The sequence below is a fragment of the Bufo bufo genome, chromosome 2, assembly GCF_905171765.1.
Source record: "Bufo bufo chromosome 2, aBufBuf1.1, whole genome shotgun sequence".
NCBI lineage: Eukaryota > Metazoa > Chordata > Amphibia > Anura > Bufonidae > Bufo > Bufo bufo.
The window spans coordinates 686,623,262-686,645,386 of NC_053390.1; the positions used below are offsets into that span (position 1 = coordinate 686,623,262).

Consider the following 22,125-nt stretch of genomic DNA (forward strand, 5'->3'; position numbering starts at 1 on the left):
TCTGCCAAAAACAGTGATTGATCAGGTTAGTGATGTCTGACTGCTATTATTTTGAACACAAATGTATATCCTAAAAAACAACAACACACTACTGTTTTCTGTGTCTCTACAGACATGAGGGGACTTAATAAAGCCCTTCACTCCAGAGTTCTAGTTTCAAAAAGTTTCAAAATTGGACTTTTCTGCCTTATTTGTTCTGCATTTTTACACCTCTCATTCCAGTTTTCAAAAGTGAGTGGGAAAGAGGACCTTTTTCTAAACTTTAGTTAACAGAACAAATTTATAAAAGCCTGCCATTAATATTCAATAACTGTTGAATGAGTTATGATATTTTTTCTTAATATTCAAATTTTTCCTCTGGTGCAATGAGGGTATCACTATTGCTCTTGTTGCATCCAAGCTCTACTCAATTCTGTGGCCATACCCTTCCAGGCTGCTTTGATTGAAAGGGTCAGGCAGGGGCAAGGCAAAAAGGGATGGACAGACCACAGAAAGGAGTGGTGCTTGGGTGCAACAAGAGCGATGGTGACACCCTCATTGCACCAAAACCCTAATTTACATGTCGAGAAAAGTATCAGGAACAGAGCCTCAGGTCAACAAAAGGAATCAGTGTTTTACTCAGGTAAACTACAGCTAGATGTCTATGCAAACAGTTTGATAAGGAGGTTGCCAGTGACAGACTTCATTAAATAATTGATATTGTTTCAGATTATTATTTACCTCTTGAGTATTGATATAGTATGGTAACATTTCATTAGTTTATGTAGAAATCGCACATTGCGTTCTCAGTAAAGCTACTGCCACTTCTGACATGAAGCTTCTCGAGCTGGTTCCTTGCCAGGGGCACTGATATTGGATAGCCAGTGTTTACACACAGAACTGAAGCCTGTAGGGGAAATGGGGAGCTTAAAAGCCTCTCTGAGAATATGATCTTCAATAAAGCTAGTGATATCAACATGCACAGACTGAGCTGCTTACAAGTGACAGCAGTCCCACTGGAAGCTAAGTTTTTATGTGCATATGCGAGGCCTAGAAAATAATATGTCTTTGTCGCTCATCTCTTTGTGAATATTATGTATGACATAGGAGTTGATAGTTTGATGACTTTAGCTTCTAGTAATGTTTTCTAAAACAATTTATGTGCACTGTGAGAAGATTCCAATTTGTGTCCTAACCTCTTAAGGACTGGCCTATTTTAGGTCTTAAAGGGGTTGTGTCACTTCAGCAAGTGGCATTTATCATGTAGAGAAATTTAATACAAGCCACTTACTAATGTATTGTTATTGTCCATATTGTTTCCTTTGCTGGCTAGATTCATTTTTCATCACATTACACACGGCTCGCTTCCATGGTTAGGACCACCCTGCAGTCTAGCAGTGGAAGTCGTGCTTGCATACTATAGGAAAAAGTGTTTGCCTCTCTGGTGGCTGGGACCATAGGAAGGCACATAGGCTGGTGCTTTTTCCTATAGTAATAACAATACATTAGTAAGTGGTTTGTATTAACTTTCACTACATAAAAAAATCACAACCCCTTTAAGGACCAAGCAATTATTTTCCTTTTCTTAATGTTCACATTCCAAGATGACTGTTTTTTTTTAGGTACAAGTTGTATTTTTCAATAGAGCCATTTTGGATACATGTAATTTATTAGTTTTTATTAAGAAAAGAAAAAATATATTGTTTTGTGTTACATTTTTGTTTCCTCCTTTTCTCTGCTGTTTTCCATGTATTAAACATACAACTTATATAAGGTAGTAAATTATGTTTAGGGGTGGTAACATATGTTGATATTTATGGTTTTACTACTTTAGCACAATAAAATCATGCTTTATGGGAAAAGGGTAATTTTTGTGTCACCACATTTCAAGATCCATAACTTTTCTACATTTTTGGTTGATGTTTGGTTGATGATATGTAGTATTAGTATTAACTCATTTTTATAAATTTCTTGGGACCACCATTGGTTTGCTTTATTTAACTTCCTGGGTGGTATGAATAATATGATAACTTTATTCTACAAATCATTATTATTGCAGCAGCACCAAACATACAATATATTTTTAATTAATGGTGAACTATTTTTAAAATAGTAATCTTTTTGTAGGAGAAACTTTTAATAAACATAATAGCTTTTTTTTCATCCCCTAGGGGACTTAAAGGAGAGATAATTTAATTGGACACATGGGGGTCATTTATTAAGATGGGCATTTTAGACGCAGGTCTTAATAGCCACTATAGCTGGAGGTGGATCCACCGAAAATATAAAGAGGTGCAGGCCTCTACATAACTTTGGCATATCCTGCACTAGTCTAAAAGTAATCCAACTTCCTTGGTTGCTTGCATTTAGACCATTTTCTATGGCTAAAACCGGCATAGAAAATGATGAATGAGACGGCCCTTCAGCCCCTCCCCTTCCCCGCCCATGCCATGCCCACTTTTTTAGACCTGGTGTGAGCGGGGAAAAGTCGGAGATTGTGTTACAAATAATCTTCGTGCTGCAATCTGTGCCAAGAATACACCTAATATAGGCATATTTCTGTAAATGACACCCATAATGCTTTGGAATACATCGTTTTTCAAAGAATCATTGCTTGTTCAGGCATTGCCTAATGGGTAGATATTCATGACAGACATGACAGCTTCCATTGAACCAGCAATCACGTTGTGGAGAAGGAGCAGAAAGAGCCCCTTGCTCTTTCAAACATCATAGTTGCCTATATGATCAGGAGGACAAGTTTGCTCATCTTTATGTGACACCAGCCTGCTGCTCTGAATGAGCATACTAAACCTACATCTTTAACTAATAAAATAATCTCCAGTACCTTCATAAGAAACTGTAAACAGCAAATGTGATGTCAAAAGACTGATGCATGTTTTTTTTTACGCTTAGGTATGGATGTGTGGTGGAGAAATGTTTGATGTGCCTTGTTCCAGAGTGGGCCATATCTATAGGAAGTATGTGCCTTACAAAGTTCCAACAGGGACAAGCCTTGCAAGAGTAAGTATAACAGAGTGGAAAACTATGTGTAACTGTTATGTATAACAGTATAGTATGCATTAAATTCTTTATTATTTCTTCTGAAGCTCTAACCCCATGTGAAACTGTGCACTCAAAATGTAAACACTACACTACAAAAATTGTTTCAATAGAAGCCACACTGAGCCACAATAGTGAAGAATATTCCAAAACCAATATTCCAAAAACATTACTCCATTTGTAGAGAAGAAAGTATCTTCTCTGCCTTATCGATCTCAACAACACCTAAAAACAGCTTATAGATTCTTCTTCTTTCAGACCCAAAAGTTATGTTAAAGAGGACCTTTCACCGATTCTTACCCTATGAACTAACTATACAGATATGTAGAGCGGCGCCCGGGGATCTCACTGCACTTACTATTATCCCCGGGCGCCGCTCCGTTCTCCTGCTATGGTGGCCCAGTCAGGACTCTGACTGGGCCACTCCAGAAGGCATATTTTCTTCTGTTTAAGCCATTCTGTTGTTGATTTACTTCTATGCTTTGGGTCGTTGTCCTGTTGCAACACCCATCTTTTGTTTAGCTTCAGCTGGTGGACAGATGGCCTTAAGTTCTCCTGCAAAATGTCTTGATAAACTTGGGAATTCATTTTTCCTTCGATGATAGCAATCCGTCCAGGCCCTGACGCAGCAAAGCAGCCCCAAACCATGATGCTCCCACCATCATACTTCAAAGTTGGGATGAGGTTTTGATGGTATGCTGTGCCTCTTTTTCTCCACACAGTGTTGTGTGTTTCTTCCAAACAACTCAACTTTGGTTTAATCTGTCCATAGAATATTTTGCCAGTACTGCTGTGGAACATCTAGGTGCTCTTGTGCAAACTGTAAATGTGCAGCAATGGGTTTTTTTGACAGCAGTGGCTTCCTCTGTGGTATCACTCCAATTGTGCAGAAATCCATATCATTCCAAAGGGTTCAAATACTTTTTCTTGCAACTGTATGTAAAATTACTAGCCCCTTTTTTAAATCATACTGATTGTTTTAGGGCAGAGAAACCTCCACTTTCAGAACACAAGGAGGAGCCTCAGGACGTAAAAAGTGTGCTATATGCAGGAAGTCCTTTGTCTCCAAGTCTAAGAAGTCTCTATGTGTAAAATGCACAGAGAAAGAGTTTCCCTTATGTCTGGACTCCATGAGGAATATGACTAGAGGGGAAGTAAATGTGGCGGTGGAATCAAGACTATCTCCCTTGTCTCCACAAGCTTCCACCAATCCCACAGTTCCCAATTATACGAATTTGAGGTTGATGAAGGGGAGATCCTTGATGAGAGCTCCGTCTCCTCGGAAGACGGTTATGGAAGACCGTTATTCCTTCCAGAGGAATCGCAAGGTCTTCTAAAAACAATCAGGGCTACTATGGATATAGACGACCCTAAAGAGAGCCAGTCGGTACCGGATCAAATGTTTCAAGGTCTGGGAGAGAGAAGAAGAAGTGTCTTCCCAATACATAATAGTATTAAAGATCTAATTTCTAAGGAATGGAGAGATCCGGAAAAAAGAGCCCCGGTTACAAGCTCTTTTAAAAGGAAGTATCCTTTTGCGGATTCTGATGCGACTCTTTGGAATAAAACTCCTAAGATTGAGGCAACGGTAGCCCGTATATCACAGAAAACCTCCCTTTCGTTTTAGAATATGGGCTTACTGCGTGACTCCATGGACAAAAAATGTGAAAGCCTGCTTAAAAAAGCATGGGAGATCAATACTGCAATGTTCAGACCCAGTATTTCTTCCACCTGCACGGCTAGATCCTTGTCGGTATGGCTAAGTAAATTAGAAGATCACCTGGCAGCTGGAACTCATAGAGAGATCGTTGAAGCAATCAACAAACTTTCTAATCGATGCTTCGGCTGATTTGGCGAGATTGTCGGCCATGTCAGCCGCCATCTCCAATGCAACAAGAAGGGCCATCTGGCTCTGTTCCTGGTCAGGGGATACGGCATCTAAAAATTGCCTATGTTTTATCCCTTGTGAAGGAGACCGTCTCTTTGGGTCAGTCCTGGATGATATCCTAGAAAAGGCCTATGATAGGAAAAAAGGATTCCTTACAGAAAGTGGATTTTTTCTTCAGAGACTGTCCTTTCACAGACAGAAGATGGACCAGAAGAGGAAGGACTACTCAGGGAAATGGCAGTCCTCAAGAGGGAGAGGAAAAGGATTCCTCTCTAATCCAGACAATCTGGCAAAATCCACTCAATGACGCCAGATTCCCGTTTGGAGCAAGACTAAAAAAAATTGTTCCAGAGTGGGAGAAAATAGAACCCTCCCCCTGGATTCTAAATTCCATTCAAAGAGGGTTCGATACCTGAAAAGATTACTACGTAATCAACAAACCACTGCCTCAGAAGGAAAAACAACTATCCCTAGAGGCAGAAATATCTGTTCTTCAGAAGCAAGTATTGATTCTGGTTCCAGACCACCAACAAAAAAGGGAATTCTACTCTCTAGTATTTCTGATCAAGAAACCGGAGGGTTCATTCAGACTTATTATAAATCTAAGGAAATTGAACAAATATTTAACCTACAAACAATTACAAAAAAATGGAAACCATCAAGTCGACAATAAACCTCCTTCCTCAGAGTTGCTATATGGTAACTATTTATTTACAAGATGCCTATTATCACGTGCCAATCCTCAGAAATCGCCAGAAATACCTGAGGTGATATCCGAGGTAACAAGTTACCTCCATCTAAAGGGTATTCTTATAATACCCTATCTAGACAACTTCCTAATTGCAGCTAAAACAGAACACAAGCTACTACTTTATCTAGACCAAGTAAAGGAAGTCTTCCTTTCTTTGGGATGGATTATAAATCACAAAAAATCTGATTTCATCCCAAGTCAACAAAAAGTCTTCTTGTGTGTTCTCCTGGATTCATGCCTTCTGATGTCCTCCCTCCCAGAATAAAAGCAGTTGACCATATATAAAAATATCTCTCAATTTTGCAAGTTAAAAACATCCACCATCAGAAATATCATGACGGTTTAAGGTCACCTCTATACCCGCAGTCAGATGGGTGCAGAGCCATACAAGGGTTCTACAAGCTTTTCTTCTAGATTGCTGGGACGGTACTCTGGCCTCCTTGGAAAAAAAGGTAGCCCTTCCATCAAGGCTACTCCACTCCCTAGCCTAGTGGAAAATAAGAAAAAAAATTCAGACAGGAGTTTACTGGCGTCAGGAGAATCTGCTTGTAGTCACTACAGACGCCAGCAACAGATGCTGGGGTGGTCATGCGGCAGAGTTTGGAACAACTCAATGGCAACTGCCTCATCAGACCAAAAGGAATTTTCGGCAGTTTTCGAGGTTCTTCTGGCTTCTCATTCAAAGATACCTCTGCCGCAGATAAAAATGCTATCCGACAACACAACCACAGTTGCATACATAAACATACAGGGGGGCACTCGGAACACAGTCCTGTTGCAACCGCAAAGAAGATTTTTTTATGGGCAGAAAAACAACTGACTTCCTTATCAGCGGTACATTTAAAAAGAAGCGAAAATCTCGTGGATGATTTTTTGAGCAGGTGAACAATAAGAGAAGGATATTGGGCCTTGAGTCCCAACGTATACCAACTGATCACAACAAAATGGGGCGTTTCAATCCTGGACTTATTTGCAAACAGGAGCAACAGGAAGGTACAGAAATTCTGTTCTCTGTCCCCACAGGACCAGCCAGCGTTTCTAGATGCTCTCTCACCAATGGCCAAAGGGGCTGCTATATGCATTCCCCCCTTTCAGCTTAATTCCGAGAACCCTAATGAAGGTGGCGGAAGAACGGGTGCAGGTAATCATGATCGCTCCTTACTGGCCAAGAAGAACCTGGTTTTCTCTGCTTCTTAATCAGTCAAGAGGGGAATACTGCACTCTCCCAGCACTTCCAGATCTCTTGTTTCAGGGTCCGATTAACTCAGATTGACGGCTTGGAGATTGAACGCCTAGCTTTAAAGAATAAGGGCCTCTTCAGTAATCTCCACTATACTAAAAGGTAGAAAACATGTGACATCAAAAATTTATCTTAGGACCTGGAAGGCCTTTCTTGCAAGAATTGTCAAAATTCCCTTACGAATTTTCCCATTATTTTGGATTTCCTACAGTCAGAGTTGAACTAGGGTCTCAAACCCTCTACCCTCAAAATGCAGATATCAGCCTTAAGTATTTTTTTGGATGTAAAATTGGCAGAACAACCTTTAGTCAAACAATTTTTTAAAGGTGCAGTCAGGATCTCACCAACCGTACGCCCTACCATTCCAACATGGGACTTAAATTTAGATCTTACAGTCTTAATTGAGTCACCATTCGAACCCATTGACAGCATTTCCATGAAGCTTTTGTCACTGAAGACCGCCTTTCTTCTGGCCATAACAACTGCTAGAAGGGTGGGTGAGATCCAGGCCTTCTCTTGTCGTGCTCTGTATCTGAAAATTTTAGATGACCGTATAATTCTAAAGCATTGCCAGCTTTCCATCCAAAAGTGGTTTCAAAATTCCATTGTAATCTGGAAGTTGTTCTGCCATCCTTTTGTGATTCACCTAACACAGACCAAGAGAGGAAGTTCCACAATCTAGATGTAAGACGTTGCTTACTATGTTATCTGGAGAGAACTATTCAGTTCAGACAGTCAGACGTCCTCTTTATCCAGTTCCAGGGTCCTAATAAAGGTCTAGCAGCCAGGAAGCCAACGATCGCTCGGTGGATAAGAGACGCTATCTCTCTTTGTTATAACAGCAAGAATCTAGTTTCCCCAGCAGGACTCAAGGCTCACTCGACTCGGGCCATGTCAGCCTCCTGGGCAGAAAACGCTGCTATATCAATTGAAAAGATCTGCAAAGCAGCTGCCTGGGCTAATCCTATGACCTTTTTTAAGCACTATAGGCTGGATGTGACCCATAATCAGAACTTGTCCTTCGGGCGTAGAATTCTTTCTACAGTAGTCCCTGCCTGAAATATGTTCATTCTCTGTTATTCCTCCTGTCAGTGCCGGGGAAAAGGGTAAATTACTCTCACCTTTAATTGGATTTTCCATTAGCCTCCTCAACGGCACTGGGAATCCTCCCCCCCTTGTTTGTTTGTTTCTGGTGAAGTATAATTACCATGGTGGATTGTATTATGTTCAATTGATAATAATATTTTTTCTTGTATCATTTCCGTGTCCTTGGTTATTAACTGGCTTAGGTAAGGAGAGGAGGCCTTTTAAATCTGGAGCTACAGTGTTGTTTCCTGTCCAGGGGGTGGGGACACCCTCCTGTTTGTGCCGTTAGGGAAGCTAAAGGAAAATCCAATTACCGGTAAGAGTAATTTACCCTTTCCTCTCATGTTGGAAGGAGTACCCTCCCCCCTCCATGAGTATTTACTCACATCAAGGTACACAGCACTGTATAGCACCATTGTCATGATGGCCTTGACACTTGGGTCTCAAGTTGCAATGCTGCAGTTTCCCAGCTGCAACAAATTTAGGGGAGTACTCACACAAAAAACAGCTACAAAGTGACCACACCCATGCCACAAAGATCAAAAGGGACTGGCGACACAGGGGCAACAAGGATGCTCACTCATCCCAAACAGAAGGCATGTGAAGGTGTATATGGAGACACGCTACCTCAACCCCCTAATACACAGTCATGCCATTTAATACCAACCAGCTGCTACAGTCATGATATATACAGTATTATGTCACCATGGGCATCATGTGGGGTTTAAAAAAAAGTTGTGTGGAGAGCAGGAAACTATCACTAGAGGATCAGAGTACAATTGAAAATGTAGGTAAATTATTTAAGGCTCAAGCATATGGCTATAATATGTACGATGATGCAATAAGGAACAGATAGAATTGTACTTTTAGCGGTATATGTTGTTTTTATGTCATATTCTGACAAATTTAAAATGTTTCCGTGCTCCATTTGATGAAAATGCTCTGCCAAAAGCTGTAGGTCCAAATATGAGGCTTGTTCTTATTTTTAGGATCTTCTGCTCTGCTTCTGTTTTCAAGCAATTAACATCTAGTAATATAATTCAAAGGACAATAGTAATGGCATTACAAGCTCCAATTTTATTTTATTTTAGTGAAATGGTGACAAAAGCTGCCCCTTCCTATGTAAAATGGGTCATTCTATACGGTATGTTAAACAGTATGGCAGCTAGTTTGTTAGCTTAATTAGCACATAAACTAGTAATAGCTGTATGGTGTTATTCAGTCCACATGTATTTCTATCTGTACGGGAGAATCATCTTTTAACACCTTCACCCTCTATTAGCATTGCCCATCACGGCAGAATAGCCTCCCCTCTCATCACAGATGGAGCCTTGTACGCCTGTTAAACAAGTTTCTAATTTATTTATTTCTTTACTGGCAAGATGGGATGTTTTACAGGTCAATACTTTTCCACAAGCTCCTGAGAGCTTTTTCAGCTCTCTCAGTGCAAATTTAGAACTGATAACCCCACAAGGGATTGCTGCGTCAGGTGAAACACATTGATTACTCAGCACTGCAATCTGACTTGTGTTCACTCTGACACAAACTGAATTTCCATTCTCCAAACAATTTATTTATAGGACTGGAAGAAAGCCAGATTTCAGCAGCGTTACACATCATCCATGCAGCACCCAAATGAAAACTTGTCTAGCATTAACACTTCATTTCCCTTTCAATCATGTAACCTACTAGGATTAGAAATAAAGCAGAGTCTGGCAATGTTTAATACTGAGGCTACATACAGACTTTTCCCATCAAGATTTTTCTGATTTTAAAAGGTTTTTCCAAGATTTACATACTGGTGGATAGGTCATCAGTATCTAGGTCTGGATAGGTCATCAGTATCTGATCGGTGGGGGTCCGAAACTCGAGACCCCTGCCGATCAGTGGTTGAGAAAGCATTGGCTCTCCTGTGAGCGCCTTCTCCCTCCTAACCAAGCACCGCACTGTACATAGTATAGTAGATTCATTCACTTTTATGGGGCTGAGTTGTGCCTAGGCCATTTGACCGAGGAACATGTCATCAGTTGGCCTAGCGAAAGCGGAGAGAAGGCTGCGCCACTGCCTTCTCAAGCAGCTGATCAACAGGGGTAATGGGTGTCAGCCCCCCACCATTCAGATACTGATGACCTATCCAGAGGATAGGTCATCAGTATTTAAGCTTTGGAAGATCCCTTTAACTATTGAGTTACAGCTGGTGGACTGCAGCTGTCAGCTAAAGATGCTGGGCAATTTTCCATTTCTCAAAAGGCCTTATACAGTTATGTATGCTCCATACAAGCATGCAGAACTGTATACTGTCCCCCAACAGTATTAAAGGGCCCCGGCTGCCCCTGTATTTGTGGAGTAAACATACTTTCCTGTCACCCTCCGTGTCCATTGACTGCAAGATGGTGGTACTACTTTCTAAAGCTTTTCCTTTATAGCCGTAATTCTGTGCAGAAACTGAATAGCGAGTGGAGACGTCTGGCCCATGAGCAGATACAGGCAGCAGAATCCCCTGTATCTGTGCCTGCATCTGATGCATTCATTGGCTGTTCAGCACATGAGCAAACAGTTATGGCGCATGCAATAAATGTCCAGATAAGAAACCCCTTTAGTTTTTTTTTTATCTTGTCAATGCCTTTTTCAATGGACTGAAAACCAGGATAACTATCAAATCTATTATGAGTATAAATGCTTGTTCCCAGTAACAGCCCAGTGTAAATGTAAATTGGCAAACATGTAAGCAGGTATGTGCTGCCAACAAACAATAAGTCTGTATGGGACACAGAAGTAATAGTTTATCCCCATACAGAGGGTATGATTTTGGCATGGAAATGCACCTCAAGGCATCAATGCCTTGTGCATTAAACATGTAAATGGACTCTAAGAACCCCCCCACCCCCCAGCTATATGCATGCCCAGAACACAGAATATACAGGACATGCTTGAACCTGTAATTCTAAGCAATACCACTAACCTGCCTCTGGAGACAGCCCCAACCAATGTATTACATATGCTAGATAAATGAAACAGACTCAATTGTGTTACTATAGTGTTTCACTTGTTGCCATTGCACTTTGTGTGCCAGCATTGACAGCTTGTAGATTTGAATCGGGGCCATTTGTCCAATGGCGTTCTATGTTGCTAGTGCTCTGTGTATCCTGCCTTCGGTTACTTGTGGTTTAAATTCTGCCTATGTGATTGTATCTCCCTTTAGTTCAGTATTGTGTGAGTTAATGTTTCCTTGTCTGCATCTGTTTGTCTAATGAGTTCATTATGTCTACTAAATATTTCCTGTGTTCTGTGTCAGTCTGGTATATGTTTCTTGAGTTTTGTGACCTGCCCCTGGCTGTTCAACATTGATTCTGTTGGATCTTTGCATGTTCTGTCTTTGTCTGGATATCTTTTTCCACGGATTTTGCCTGGGTGTGTCTGAATTCTCTCCAAGTTCTGTTTGTTCTGTTTGTCATGCTCTTGTGTCTACTACCTTCTTTGTCTGTTTGTCATAGAGTTCTGTGCCTGTTCCATCTTGCTAAGTATCTGCACTTTTATCTGCGCTTGTCCGAGCTGTGTCCAGAAGTCTGTTGCATGGATTTTTACTTTTCTCTGCCAGTTTGTCCTCAGTCTGGTTCTGTCTGTGCTTTGTCTTGGATTCTGCCTGTCAGTCCTTGCCTGATTCTATCGGTGATTTTGTCTGTCTGGTGCCTTGCACTGGTGGTTCTGAAGCTGTGTGTCAGGCAGCTGCCGCCAACCACACTAGGACTGTTTCAAGAGGTAGTAGCTTGGTGTCTCCCCTGCTGAGAAGTCTGGATTGCTATACAAGGGTTAAAGGGTGAAAACCAGGGGATCGCCAGGATAATGCCTTCAAGTCTAGCTTAACATCAGACTGGTTAGTTGGCACAGTGTTTTCACAACCATTGTCTGTAATACATTGTTAACTGTGTAATTTTCTTACCTCTTATTATGTATTAATACATTTATTTTACCTCTTTGGTAGTATTAGTAAGGAGTAGTGACGGATGAACATCTGCCGGGACGGTTCGCGAACGCGATCAAATGTTCGTGAACCGCAAGTTTGCGGCGGGTCCCATTCATTTTAATGGCGAACCTGAAAAACCTTTAGCTCATATTTGCAGCCAATAAATAATTACTAGAAGTGTACAAATAGTCCCACAACATGGACAGTGACATACCAGATGTATTATTAGAATTTGCGATCTCCATTCATTATTTTTTTAAATGCGAAATATCGGCAATATAATTTTCGCGTACGCGCATGTGCAAAGGCAATATACAATATCCAAATGCACTATAAAGAAAGTATATTGGTATATAATACCCCGTTTCAATCAGTTTTTTTTGGGGGGGACTGGTACGTCACACCAGTAGAAATTATTTGTTCCAATAATGCTTGTCCCTCTATATACCTGCAGTATCGCAGCAGAACCGCACACAACTGCCGCACAATAAAAATGCACTATAATATACTTTCTAACATAGAAAGTATATTATAACATTGTACAAGGAAGGCAATCCATTAGAATATGCATAAAGATAAAACATAACCTTTAATAATGTTACTATGAGGGTCCATTCACACGTCCGTAAGTGTTTTGCGGATCTGCAAGACATGGACACCGGCAATGTGCATTCCGCAATGTGCGGACCGCACATCGCCGGCACTATAATAGAAAATGCCTAATCTTGTCTGCAATTGCGGACAAGAATAGGACATGTTCTATTTTTTTGCAGAAACAGAAGCACGGACGCGGAAGTGCGGATCCGCAAATGCGGATGCGGACAGCACATTCCGGCCCATTGAATATGAATGGGTCTGCGGACCCATTTTGCGGACGTGTGAATGGAAAAGATATCCCTTAAAATGAAATAAATTAAATTATTAAAATTAAGCAAAAAGCATAGATGTGGTAGGCAATATCAAGTGCTCGGTGGCACTAAATCAGGTGCTCGGCGGCACCAAATCAGAAAACATATGTCCTACCACAAGTCGGGGGGTTCCAGTGCACATCCATGAATCCCGGAGGGAAAGCAAAAAACATCTATCCCTGGGCTAGATGATGATGTGGTATTGAAGGACAGGGTGGACAAAGAACTGTCCCTGATATTGCCCTACAGGGGGGTGCTATTCTGGCCCTGATAGCCTAACCACAGACCACCCGCCCTGATAAGAGCGACCCCATCCGGAATCTTACCCTATATAAAAATGGCCCTAGTAAGCCCCTAGCCCCTAGGCCCCTGACTTCCAGGTGATCACTATACAGATCTATGTGTTTTTGACTCATTATAAAAGTATAAGTATATTGCACCCCTCTGTGTATCACACCTATCAATAGCACACCTATAACAGTCCTTAAAAAGACTTTTGTGGCCCTATTAGTTAGCGTTTGGTGTCTCTAACAGCCTGTCCCTGCTCCACACAGCAACCTCTCCCTACACTGGCAAAACACTGAATGTAAAATGGCGGCCAGATCAGGTTTATTTATAAGGTAGGGGGTATGTCCATGTGCTGAAACGTGTAAATTGGCTGTCCTGTACCACCTGATGGATGTGTCATGGGTCAAAGTTCTTCATAATGTAAAAGAATATGGCGGGCGCGAATATCTCCATATGTTCGGCGAATCACGAACATGCAAAGTTCGCCACGAAACGACTGCCGGGCGAACCACAAGGCCACCTCTAGTAAGGAGCTTCCTATATTATGCCAATGGAACCCATAATTCGAAGCTATGAAGACACACTGGCCATATTTACTAAACTTAGAGATGGTGTAAGCTTAGATTAACTATCTAGACCTGCACCACATTTATGACTTGGCGGGATGAAAATTCTGGTGCAGGAATAAACACTTTGTAGCGCAATATCAGCTATTAATTGGCTTACTTTGAGGCTCAATTTTACACCAGAACAATTGTGGTGCAATTTTGTGGTAGATCATGGCCCATTTCCTGTGAATCTCCAACTCTTTATGAAAGTGCTAGTGAACCTTGCTTATGGTAAATTGCACCAATTTGCACCACTTTTTAGACATATATACAGCAAAGACACATTAGTAAATATGGGCCACTGTAATTTACACATGATGGCAGTTCAGCCAATCAATGAGTGAGCTGAATACTTTGATGTCTATGATTCCCAGAGAGGACCCATACAGTTGAATTTCTAGAAGAATATGCATTGCTTATGTACAGCTCAGTTCGCTGTGATCTTGTATAAAGGATAGCATTACAATTAGAGATGATCGAATTGAATCCCACGAAGTGCAATTCGATCCGAATTTCAGGAATTATTCGATTCGCCTAGAATCCAAATTTCCTCGTGCTTTGTGTCAGCGAATCGATTAATCCTGAAATTCAAACTTACCGCCTCCATTTGCACGCGAAGGGCCGCCAGCCTCCATCTTGCTTAAATATTTCAGCCAAAATCCCATGCGGCGCGAGATTACATCACTACGCCAGCCAGCATGATGACATAATCTCACGCCGCACTTGATTTCGGCCGAAATGTAAGTTTGATGTAATTTTTTTTTTTATGTTAATGCTAATTTTACACTGTTTGTACACTCAGATGCATCTGAGGGGTACAATGACGGGGGAGGCGCTATCGCAGATCCCTTTCATTGCACCCGCTACTTACAAAATTTTGCTTCTTGGCAAAGTAATTCATCACGAAGCAATTTTTTTTGTGAAATTCGGCGAATCAGCAGAATCGAATTTTCAAAAGATTCGCTCATCTCGAATTACAATGTAGGCTTATCATGAAATGTGATGATTATAGGCACTGTTAATATTATCTCTACAGCTGCTTACAAGATAAGCCATTGTGCACTAGGTATTAGCAATGTCAGCTTTGCAGAAGTTTTTGCCTGCAGTTTTAGTGTAGTTTTACAAAGGCTCAGGAAAGCAAGTCGTTCCCTAAGCTGCTGTGGCAGCAGAAGATGCAGCAATCATTCCCATTATTGTGGCCTTGCATCATGCTGTCAGAGCTATTGTATTTTAAATAAGCCAAAAAGTGAACATTTATATAGAGGAAAACATGTGGAGTATATAAGGGAATCTGTTTGAGAAAGGCAAGCTTTATTGTAGGTGACATTCACAGACTGAGAGGGTACGAGAGTTGCATTCACATTGCAGAAAAACTGTAGTAAGTAGAGCAGGGGATAATTAAATTTCCCGGCACGACAGACTGAAATAATGTTTTCTGAGTTATCTAATTGCTGACTGGACATGTTGTGTTTCCAAACAAGACAAGCAGAAGGACAAAGAATATTCTTGACAAGCTTTGATTGTATGTGTATCCTGGAAAGAGCAGGGGAACAAGGATTAGCTGTTGGGTCTATAATTATTTACTCATCAAGGCATAAAAAGGGATGTTTTAAAAAGATGTGCCTTACTTGACATAATGCAGAATTAGAGGATAACAGAAACAATACAGCATAGCAAATTCATCACAAAAATAAGTATATAAATATGCTAGCAGAAAACTGTGTAGGAAAGCATAGTTTACGACTCAGTCTAGAGGCAAAGCATGTCCTCCATTATCTCAAAAAAAACTAATCAGAAAATGGCTAGTGACTCCAGAAGCAATTATTGTGATGCAAATGTAGAAGACTATTTCACCAAGAATTGATAGCTAATGAAGAAACAGCAGTGGCTTGATGGAGCAACAGTCAACAAAACTAGAATTTGATAAAATGGTTACTCACAGATGTTTCTCTAATTAACCACATAGGAATCTGTGCAAAACTCATAGGCTGAAGACTACGATGAAGCTGTGGGTGGTGGCAGTTGTACCTGGGCACGAGTAACTAAGGGTTCCCATAGGTTTCTTCACCACATAAGTAGGCACTAGTAGTATAAATGGATGACAGGATGGGACCCTGTTGTAGATTTTGGATAATAACTCATTCACACGTCAGTGTTCGGTCAGTGATTTCCATCAGTGATTTTGAGCCAAAACCATGTGCAGCTCTAAACAGAACTGGTGCAGATCTTTCCCTTATACCTTATTTCTTTGTAGGCTCCAATCCTGGCTTTGGCTCACAATCACTGATGGAAATCACTGACATGTGAATAAGGCTTTAGGGTCCAGTAGGTTCAAAATTATTCAGGTTAAATACGTGGAACATTTGAAAAACAGTTGTTTTATAGTCCAGCCAAATTCAGAATATCTTGGATACATTCATTTATGACTGTGTTTATAGGTTATGACACTTCCCACAGTCCCGGTAACCAGAGGGGGCAGCGCAGTGGCTCAATGGTTGGCACTGGTGCCTTGCAGCTCTGGGTTCCTTGGTTCAGATCCAACCAAGGACAACATCTGCATGGAGTTTGTATGTTCTCCCTGTGTTTCTGAGGGTTTCCTCCCACACTCCAAAGACATACTGATAGGTAACTTTGTTTGTAAAGTGCTGCTGAATATAGCAGTATAGCATAAAATGAATAGAAATGGGCAAGATCATGAGTTTAAACGGATTATGGATTCACTGACCACTTATTTTAATGATAATAATCTTTATTTATATAGCACAAACTGCATATTCCACAGTGCTTTACAAGCAGAGGGTGAATGCACAAATAAAATCATAAATTATATAGCAACAAAAAAAATCAACAATTAAAGGGGTTGTCCCACATCAGCAAATGGCATTTATCATGTAGAGAAAGTTAATACAAGGCACTTACTAATGTATTATGATTATCCATATGCCTCCTTTACTGGATGCATTTTTCCAACACATTATACACTGCTTGCATCCAGGGATTACAATTACTGCTGCATCACAGATACAAGGTGGGCGGTATGGGAACTGCTGCATATAAATGCCTATGCGCACTCCCTACAGTCCCGGCAACAAGAGGGGCCAGCACTTTTTCCTACACTGTGCAAGCACAGCCACCGCTGCTGGATTTCAGGGTGTTCATAATGCGACTGAAAACTCAATTAAGGGGATGTGATAGGCCACAATAAAAAGATGCGTTTTTAAGGAGTGTCTAAAACTCTAGATGTTGGGAATTTACTTGAGGCAGGGCATTCCAGAGAACTGGTGAAGCTCAGAAGAAGAGATGGGAGTGAGAGGTTTGGATTATATAGAGATTTTCTCTTTTTTGGCAAATTACAAAACTGTATTTCCACAGAACCAAGATGGTCAACTTATATGGCTATAGCTTCCATTGTCTTGAAATAGTGAATTATGGTTTAGAAGGAAGGTTTGCTGGTCAGATTTTAATGCATAGTATTGCTGATTATTAGATAGGAAAGATAGTACTAATGCTGAACGATTTAGTAGACAACTCCGTCTTTATCTGAAAACGTCTCTAACACCTTCCAGCATAAATCTTAATAATGATAATTTTTGCCCCGCAGATATTGCTATTTAGATATTCAAATAGGACTTCAGAATTCCCAAATGGATAAATTACTGGATAGCTATAGCTGCTCAATTTAACAGGGATCTGTCAGAACTAAATTTGACTTCATTTGCATACAGCAAATATACAACATTAACTATACAGAATGTAAATGAAGGTTTTCCTGGGAGGATATTTGTCTAGGGAATATTGCTGCAGAGCCATCATTTGAAGTATGTGCTATGTGAGATAAATTAAATGGGCTTTCAGCTTCTTTGCAAGACAATGCTTCTTGCTCTGGATCAAGCTCTTGGCTGTAGCTCATGCAACTCTGGAATATAGAAAGCAAAAGCCCTATTCTGTATTTGTAGAATATGCTACATAAGTTTACAAAGTTACCCAGCGCATCTATCTAGCTCATTTACTTAATTCTCTTAATTCTTAAATTTTTATGTTATCATAGATACTTATGAACTAGTAAATTAGTTGTTTAGTTAGTTATATGTGATTTTGCGTTAGCCTAACATGTTACTCTATATTATTATTATTATTATTTTTATTATTATTATTATTATTATTAGTAGTAGTAGTAGTAGTAGTAGTAGTAGCATCAGCCATACTGTTATCCCTATAATAATACAATTATAAAATACTGCTGTGCCACACAACTTAATAATACAGGTACCCGGGTAATAGCAATGTATCTATCTATCTATCTATCTATCTATCTATCTATCTATCTATCTATCTATCTATCATTATCTATCTATAATTTATTGTGATGTGGCAGTCTCATCTGTACACACAACTTAAAGAGAACCTGTCACCACAAAATGTAGTACAATCAGAAAAACCGGAAATTTATAAATTTAAATCTGTCCTTTCTGAGCTCAGGTGTACACGGGGGCTGTTTTTATCAGTGATTGAAAGCACTATCTATGTAAAGGCCCCTATAAACCTTAGAAGAACAGATTTGTTTGACAGTCTAAGGTGTATGTGGTGCTCCCATCATTATTTGTCAGGGAAAGAAGGATCAGGCGAAGTGAATTTTTTTACCTAAGCCTTTTGTTTTCTCAAGAGATAAGCTGCTATCAGAAGTGTCAGGCAGTGGCTTTCTCCTCTCTCCCTATTGACAACACATTCATGCTTTGCCAAACCAAACATGCATGTGTACAGGGTAGTCGGGAGAGATAGCTGTCAGCCATTGTTCGACCAACAGCTATTGAATGTGTATGGCAAGCTTAAGTGTGTACACATACAACCCAATTCCCAGAAAGTTGGGAAGCTGTGCAAAATGTAAATAAACAGCCACTATGAATATTTCAGAAAGACAATGCTAAACCACATACTGCATCCACCACAACAGCATGGGTTTTCAGAAGAAGAGTACAGGTGCTGGATAGGCCTGGCTGCAGTTCATACCTTTTACCAATGAAAAAAAAATTGTGTGTTATGAAACTAAAAATCTAGCAAAGAAAAGCCAGGACTATTGAGCAGCTAGAATTCTACATCAGAAAAGAATGGGACAACATTCCTCTCCCAAAACTCGATTAATTGGTCTCTTCACTTGAAGAAGGGATGCAACACAATGGTGGACATGGCCCTGCTCCAATCTATGACATTTGGAAATCATTGCATTCTGTTGTTACTTAAATTTACTTATATTTTACACAGCATCTTAACTTTTTGGGGAATTAGGGTTGCAGATAGCTATCAGTCACTAATAAGATGTATTGTGTTTTTATGTTCTGGTGTTTTATATAGTTTCTTATTATGTACTTGAAAGTTGTAGAAAAATATAAAAACTAGGCAATGAACTATAAAACTATAAAAACTATGGCAAAACTGAAGCAAGCACATATCTGAATCTGTCAGCTTCGGGTCTATTTCCTTCGAATCTGTCCAATAAGCAGGGAGAGCATCAGAGTGTCATCTTCCTGGCTGGTATGCATCTGCTCATCGCTCAGGGGATTCTGTAGACTTGGCTGTTGGAGCACATGTTCTGCTGCACAATGCTGACTCTGCTGGTCTGTGACTTTAGCTTGTCCAGAGTATCCAGAGAGCGACGTCTCGCAAGATATGACTGATTTTGTGAGACCTCACTCTCTGGATAGTGAAGGAGGGCTACAGTCACTTACAGACCTGCAGCTGTCAGCGGGATGCAGCAGAGCCCAGCGGACAGAGCCATAAAAGTAGGAACTGAGAAAAGAGGGATAGGGGAGCAAAAAAGCTTGGGAGGCAGAAGTGATTTCTGCATAAGTCACACTATTTTAACCCAGTGAAGATAGTTATATAGGCAAGTATTAGTAAATTTAATTGGCTTTCATGCATTGGTTATCAGAACAAATATTATTAATATCCAGCAGTACAGTATAATCAGTATGGACGAATGATGTAGCCTACCAATATTTTCTACCAGGAATCAAAAAGTCACTTATAAATCTATCCATCTGTCTATCTATACAAATTGTAGCACTGCAGGGATTCCTTCCTTCCCTGCCTCCCTCCTAGTTTTTAGGCTAGCCTTAAACATTAGATTGTCAGCCAATTGCTTTTTCGACTGAAATATATTTCTCCCAATCCTACATACATACGCATGTTCAGCTTGACCAAGCACGCATGTGTCCTGAATTGGGAGTTCTCTGACATCATTTTATCTGCCTGAGAACAAAAGAACAGGGCAATTGAAATCCAGCTCCTTTATAACTACCTCCCCTTGATTTTTATTATGACAAATTGTGGCCTTGAAGACAAATGTAGAAACAGGGCATCAAGTGTGATGTCAAACAATAAATGTAAGCACATATTAGTACTTGAACTGTACAATATTCTGTGTTTATTGTGTCTTTCCTCTGTCTAGACTATCAGCCTTGGCTCCTTATCATCCTTTGGTCTATCTTTTACACATCCTGTAATAACTGTGTTTATGTGCAGTGATTTATGAGAACGCAGTGATCTGCTGCGAAACCTGCTGACATATTATGAATCAGTTATTACTATAATTACAAATATCGCTTGCTCCGTAGATAGATCTAAATAAAACAGGATACATGTATAACATGAATTATCAATAGGTTAAATCTAGTGATTATCGAGCATGCTCGGCTGAACACCGGTTCGGATTGAGCATCTCAATGCTCGGCACATGGCGGTATTTGGCCGAATACCGCATGTGCTCGAGTGCAATGCTCGAGTCTCCGCCCAGCACGTTTCTTGGCTGCTACGCAGCCAATAAACTTGCAGGTAAGTACTGCCCTCACTGTAATGCCGTAGCCATGTTGGCTGATGGCATTAAAGTGATTGGCTGGTCGGAATGAGTCATCGGGTGCTATATAGCACCCGATGACGCATGTTCGGCTCATTCTTAGTCAGGGAGAGCTGTGCTGAGGAAGAGACAGCTTAAGCACCACCCTGTCTTCCACCATGTCCAGTCTCAGTAGCCAAGAGTCTGCTCAACCCAATCCTCACCCTGATCCTCCTTCCTTCCACTATGGAGAGTCATTTGAACGCAAGCGCAAATACCCAGCCACCCACCCACAGGCCATAGCACAAAATGCGCAGCTTTACAAATTACTGGCCCTGGAAATGTTGCCATTTAGGCTTGTGGACACTGAGGCCTTCCACAGCCTGATGTCAGCGGCCGTCCCGCGTTACGCAGACCCCAGCCGCCACTATTATTCAAGGTGTGCCATGCCAGCCTTACAACAACATGTGTCCCGTAACATCACACGTGCCCTGACCAACACAGTTACTGGGAAGGTCCACTTAACCACGGACACATGAACAAGTGCAGTGGGCCACGGACGCTACATTTCCCTGATGGCACACTGGCTGAATGTTGTGGAGGTCGGGAGCGAGTCATAACCTGGGATGGCACAGGTGCTACTGACGCCAAGGATTGCGGGACCTACATCGATCAGGGTTTCTGCCAGCACCTATGTTACAGGCTCCAACCCCCACTTCTTCTCCTCCGCCTCCCCCTCCACTTCCACCTCTGAATTATCCACGCGCAGCAACAGTGAGTCATCAGTTGGTAGCTGGAAGCAGTATAGCACTGCAGTGGGGAAGTGGCAATAGGCCGTGCTGAAGCTGATATGCTTAGAATACAAACAGCACACCGCCGCAGAGCTATGGCAGGGGATAAGAGACCAGACTGAGCTGTGGCTCTCGCCACTTAACCTAGAACCAGGCATGGTTGTGTCTGATAATTGCCGTAACTTGGTGACGGCTTTGGAGCTCGGCAAGCTCAGACACATCCCATGCCTAGCCCACGTCTTAAACTAAGTGGTTCAGCAGTTTTTCAAAACCTACCCCAATTTGCCTGAGCTACTGGTGAAGGTGCGCTGCGTGTGTGCACATTTCCACAAGTCATCAACAGCTTCAGCCGGTCGGTCAATGCTGCAGCAGCGCTTGAAATTACCAGCTCACCGGCTGTTCTGCGACGTAAGCACGCGCTGGAACTCCACGTTCCACATGTTGGCCAGGCTTTGTGAGCAGCAGAGGGCAGTAGTGGAATACCAGATGCAACATGGGCATTGCCTTTCCAGTCAGCTTCTGCTATTTACAAGCGATGAGTGGGCATAGATGTCTGATCTCTTTGAGGTTTTAAGAAACTTTGAGGAATCAACACAGATAATGAGCTGCGATAACGCTATTATCAGCGTAACCATCCCTCTTCTGTGTCTACTCAAACGCTCGCTGCTCACAATTAAGGACAATGCTTTGCATGTGGAAAGAGGTGGAAATGGGGGAAGACATTACACAGGGT

The 22,125-nt window shown here is 41.2% G+C and overlaps 1 protein-coding gene across 1 annotated transcript in view; it reads left to right on the forward strand.

The window, feature by feature from the left end:
- The window catches only part of GALNTL6 (polypeptide N-acetylgalactosaminyltransferase like 6), a 1,828,331-nt gene that overhangs the window by 1,590,797 nt on the left and 215,409 nt on the right, over positions 1–22,125 (forward strand). The window contains exon 7 of the mRNA XM_040419898.1: positions 2,893–3,000. Within this exon, the coding sequence (XP_040275832.1) occupies positions 2,893–3,000 (108 nt within the window). The remainder of the gene's footprint in view (positions 1–2,892; positions 3,001–22,125) is intronic.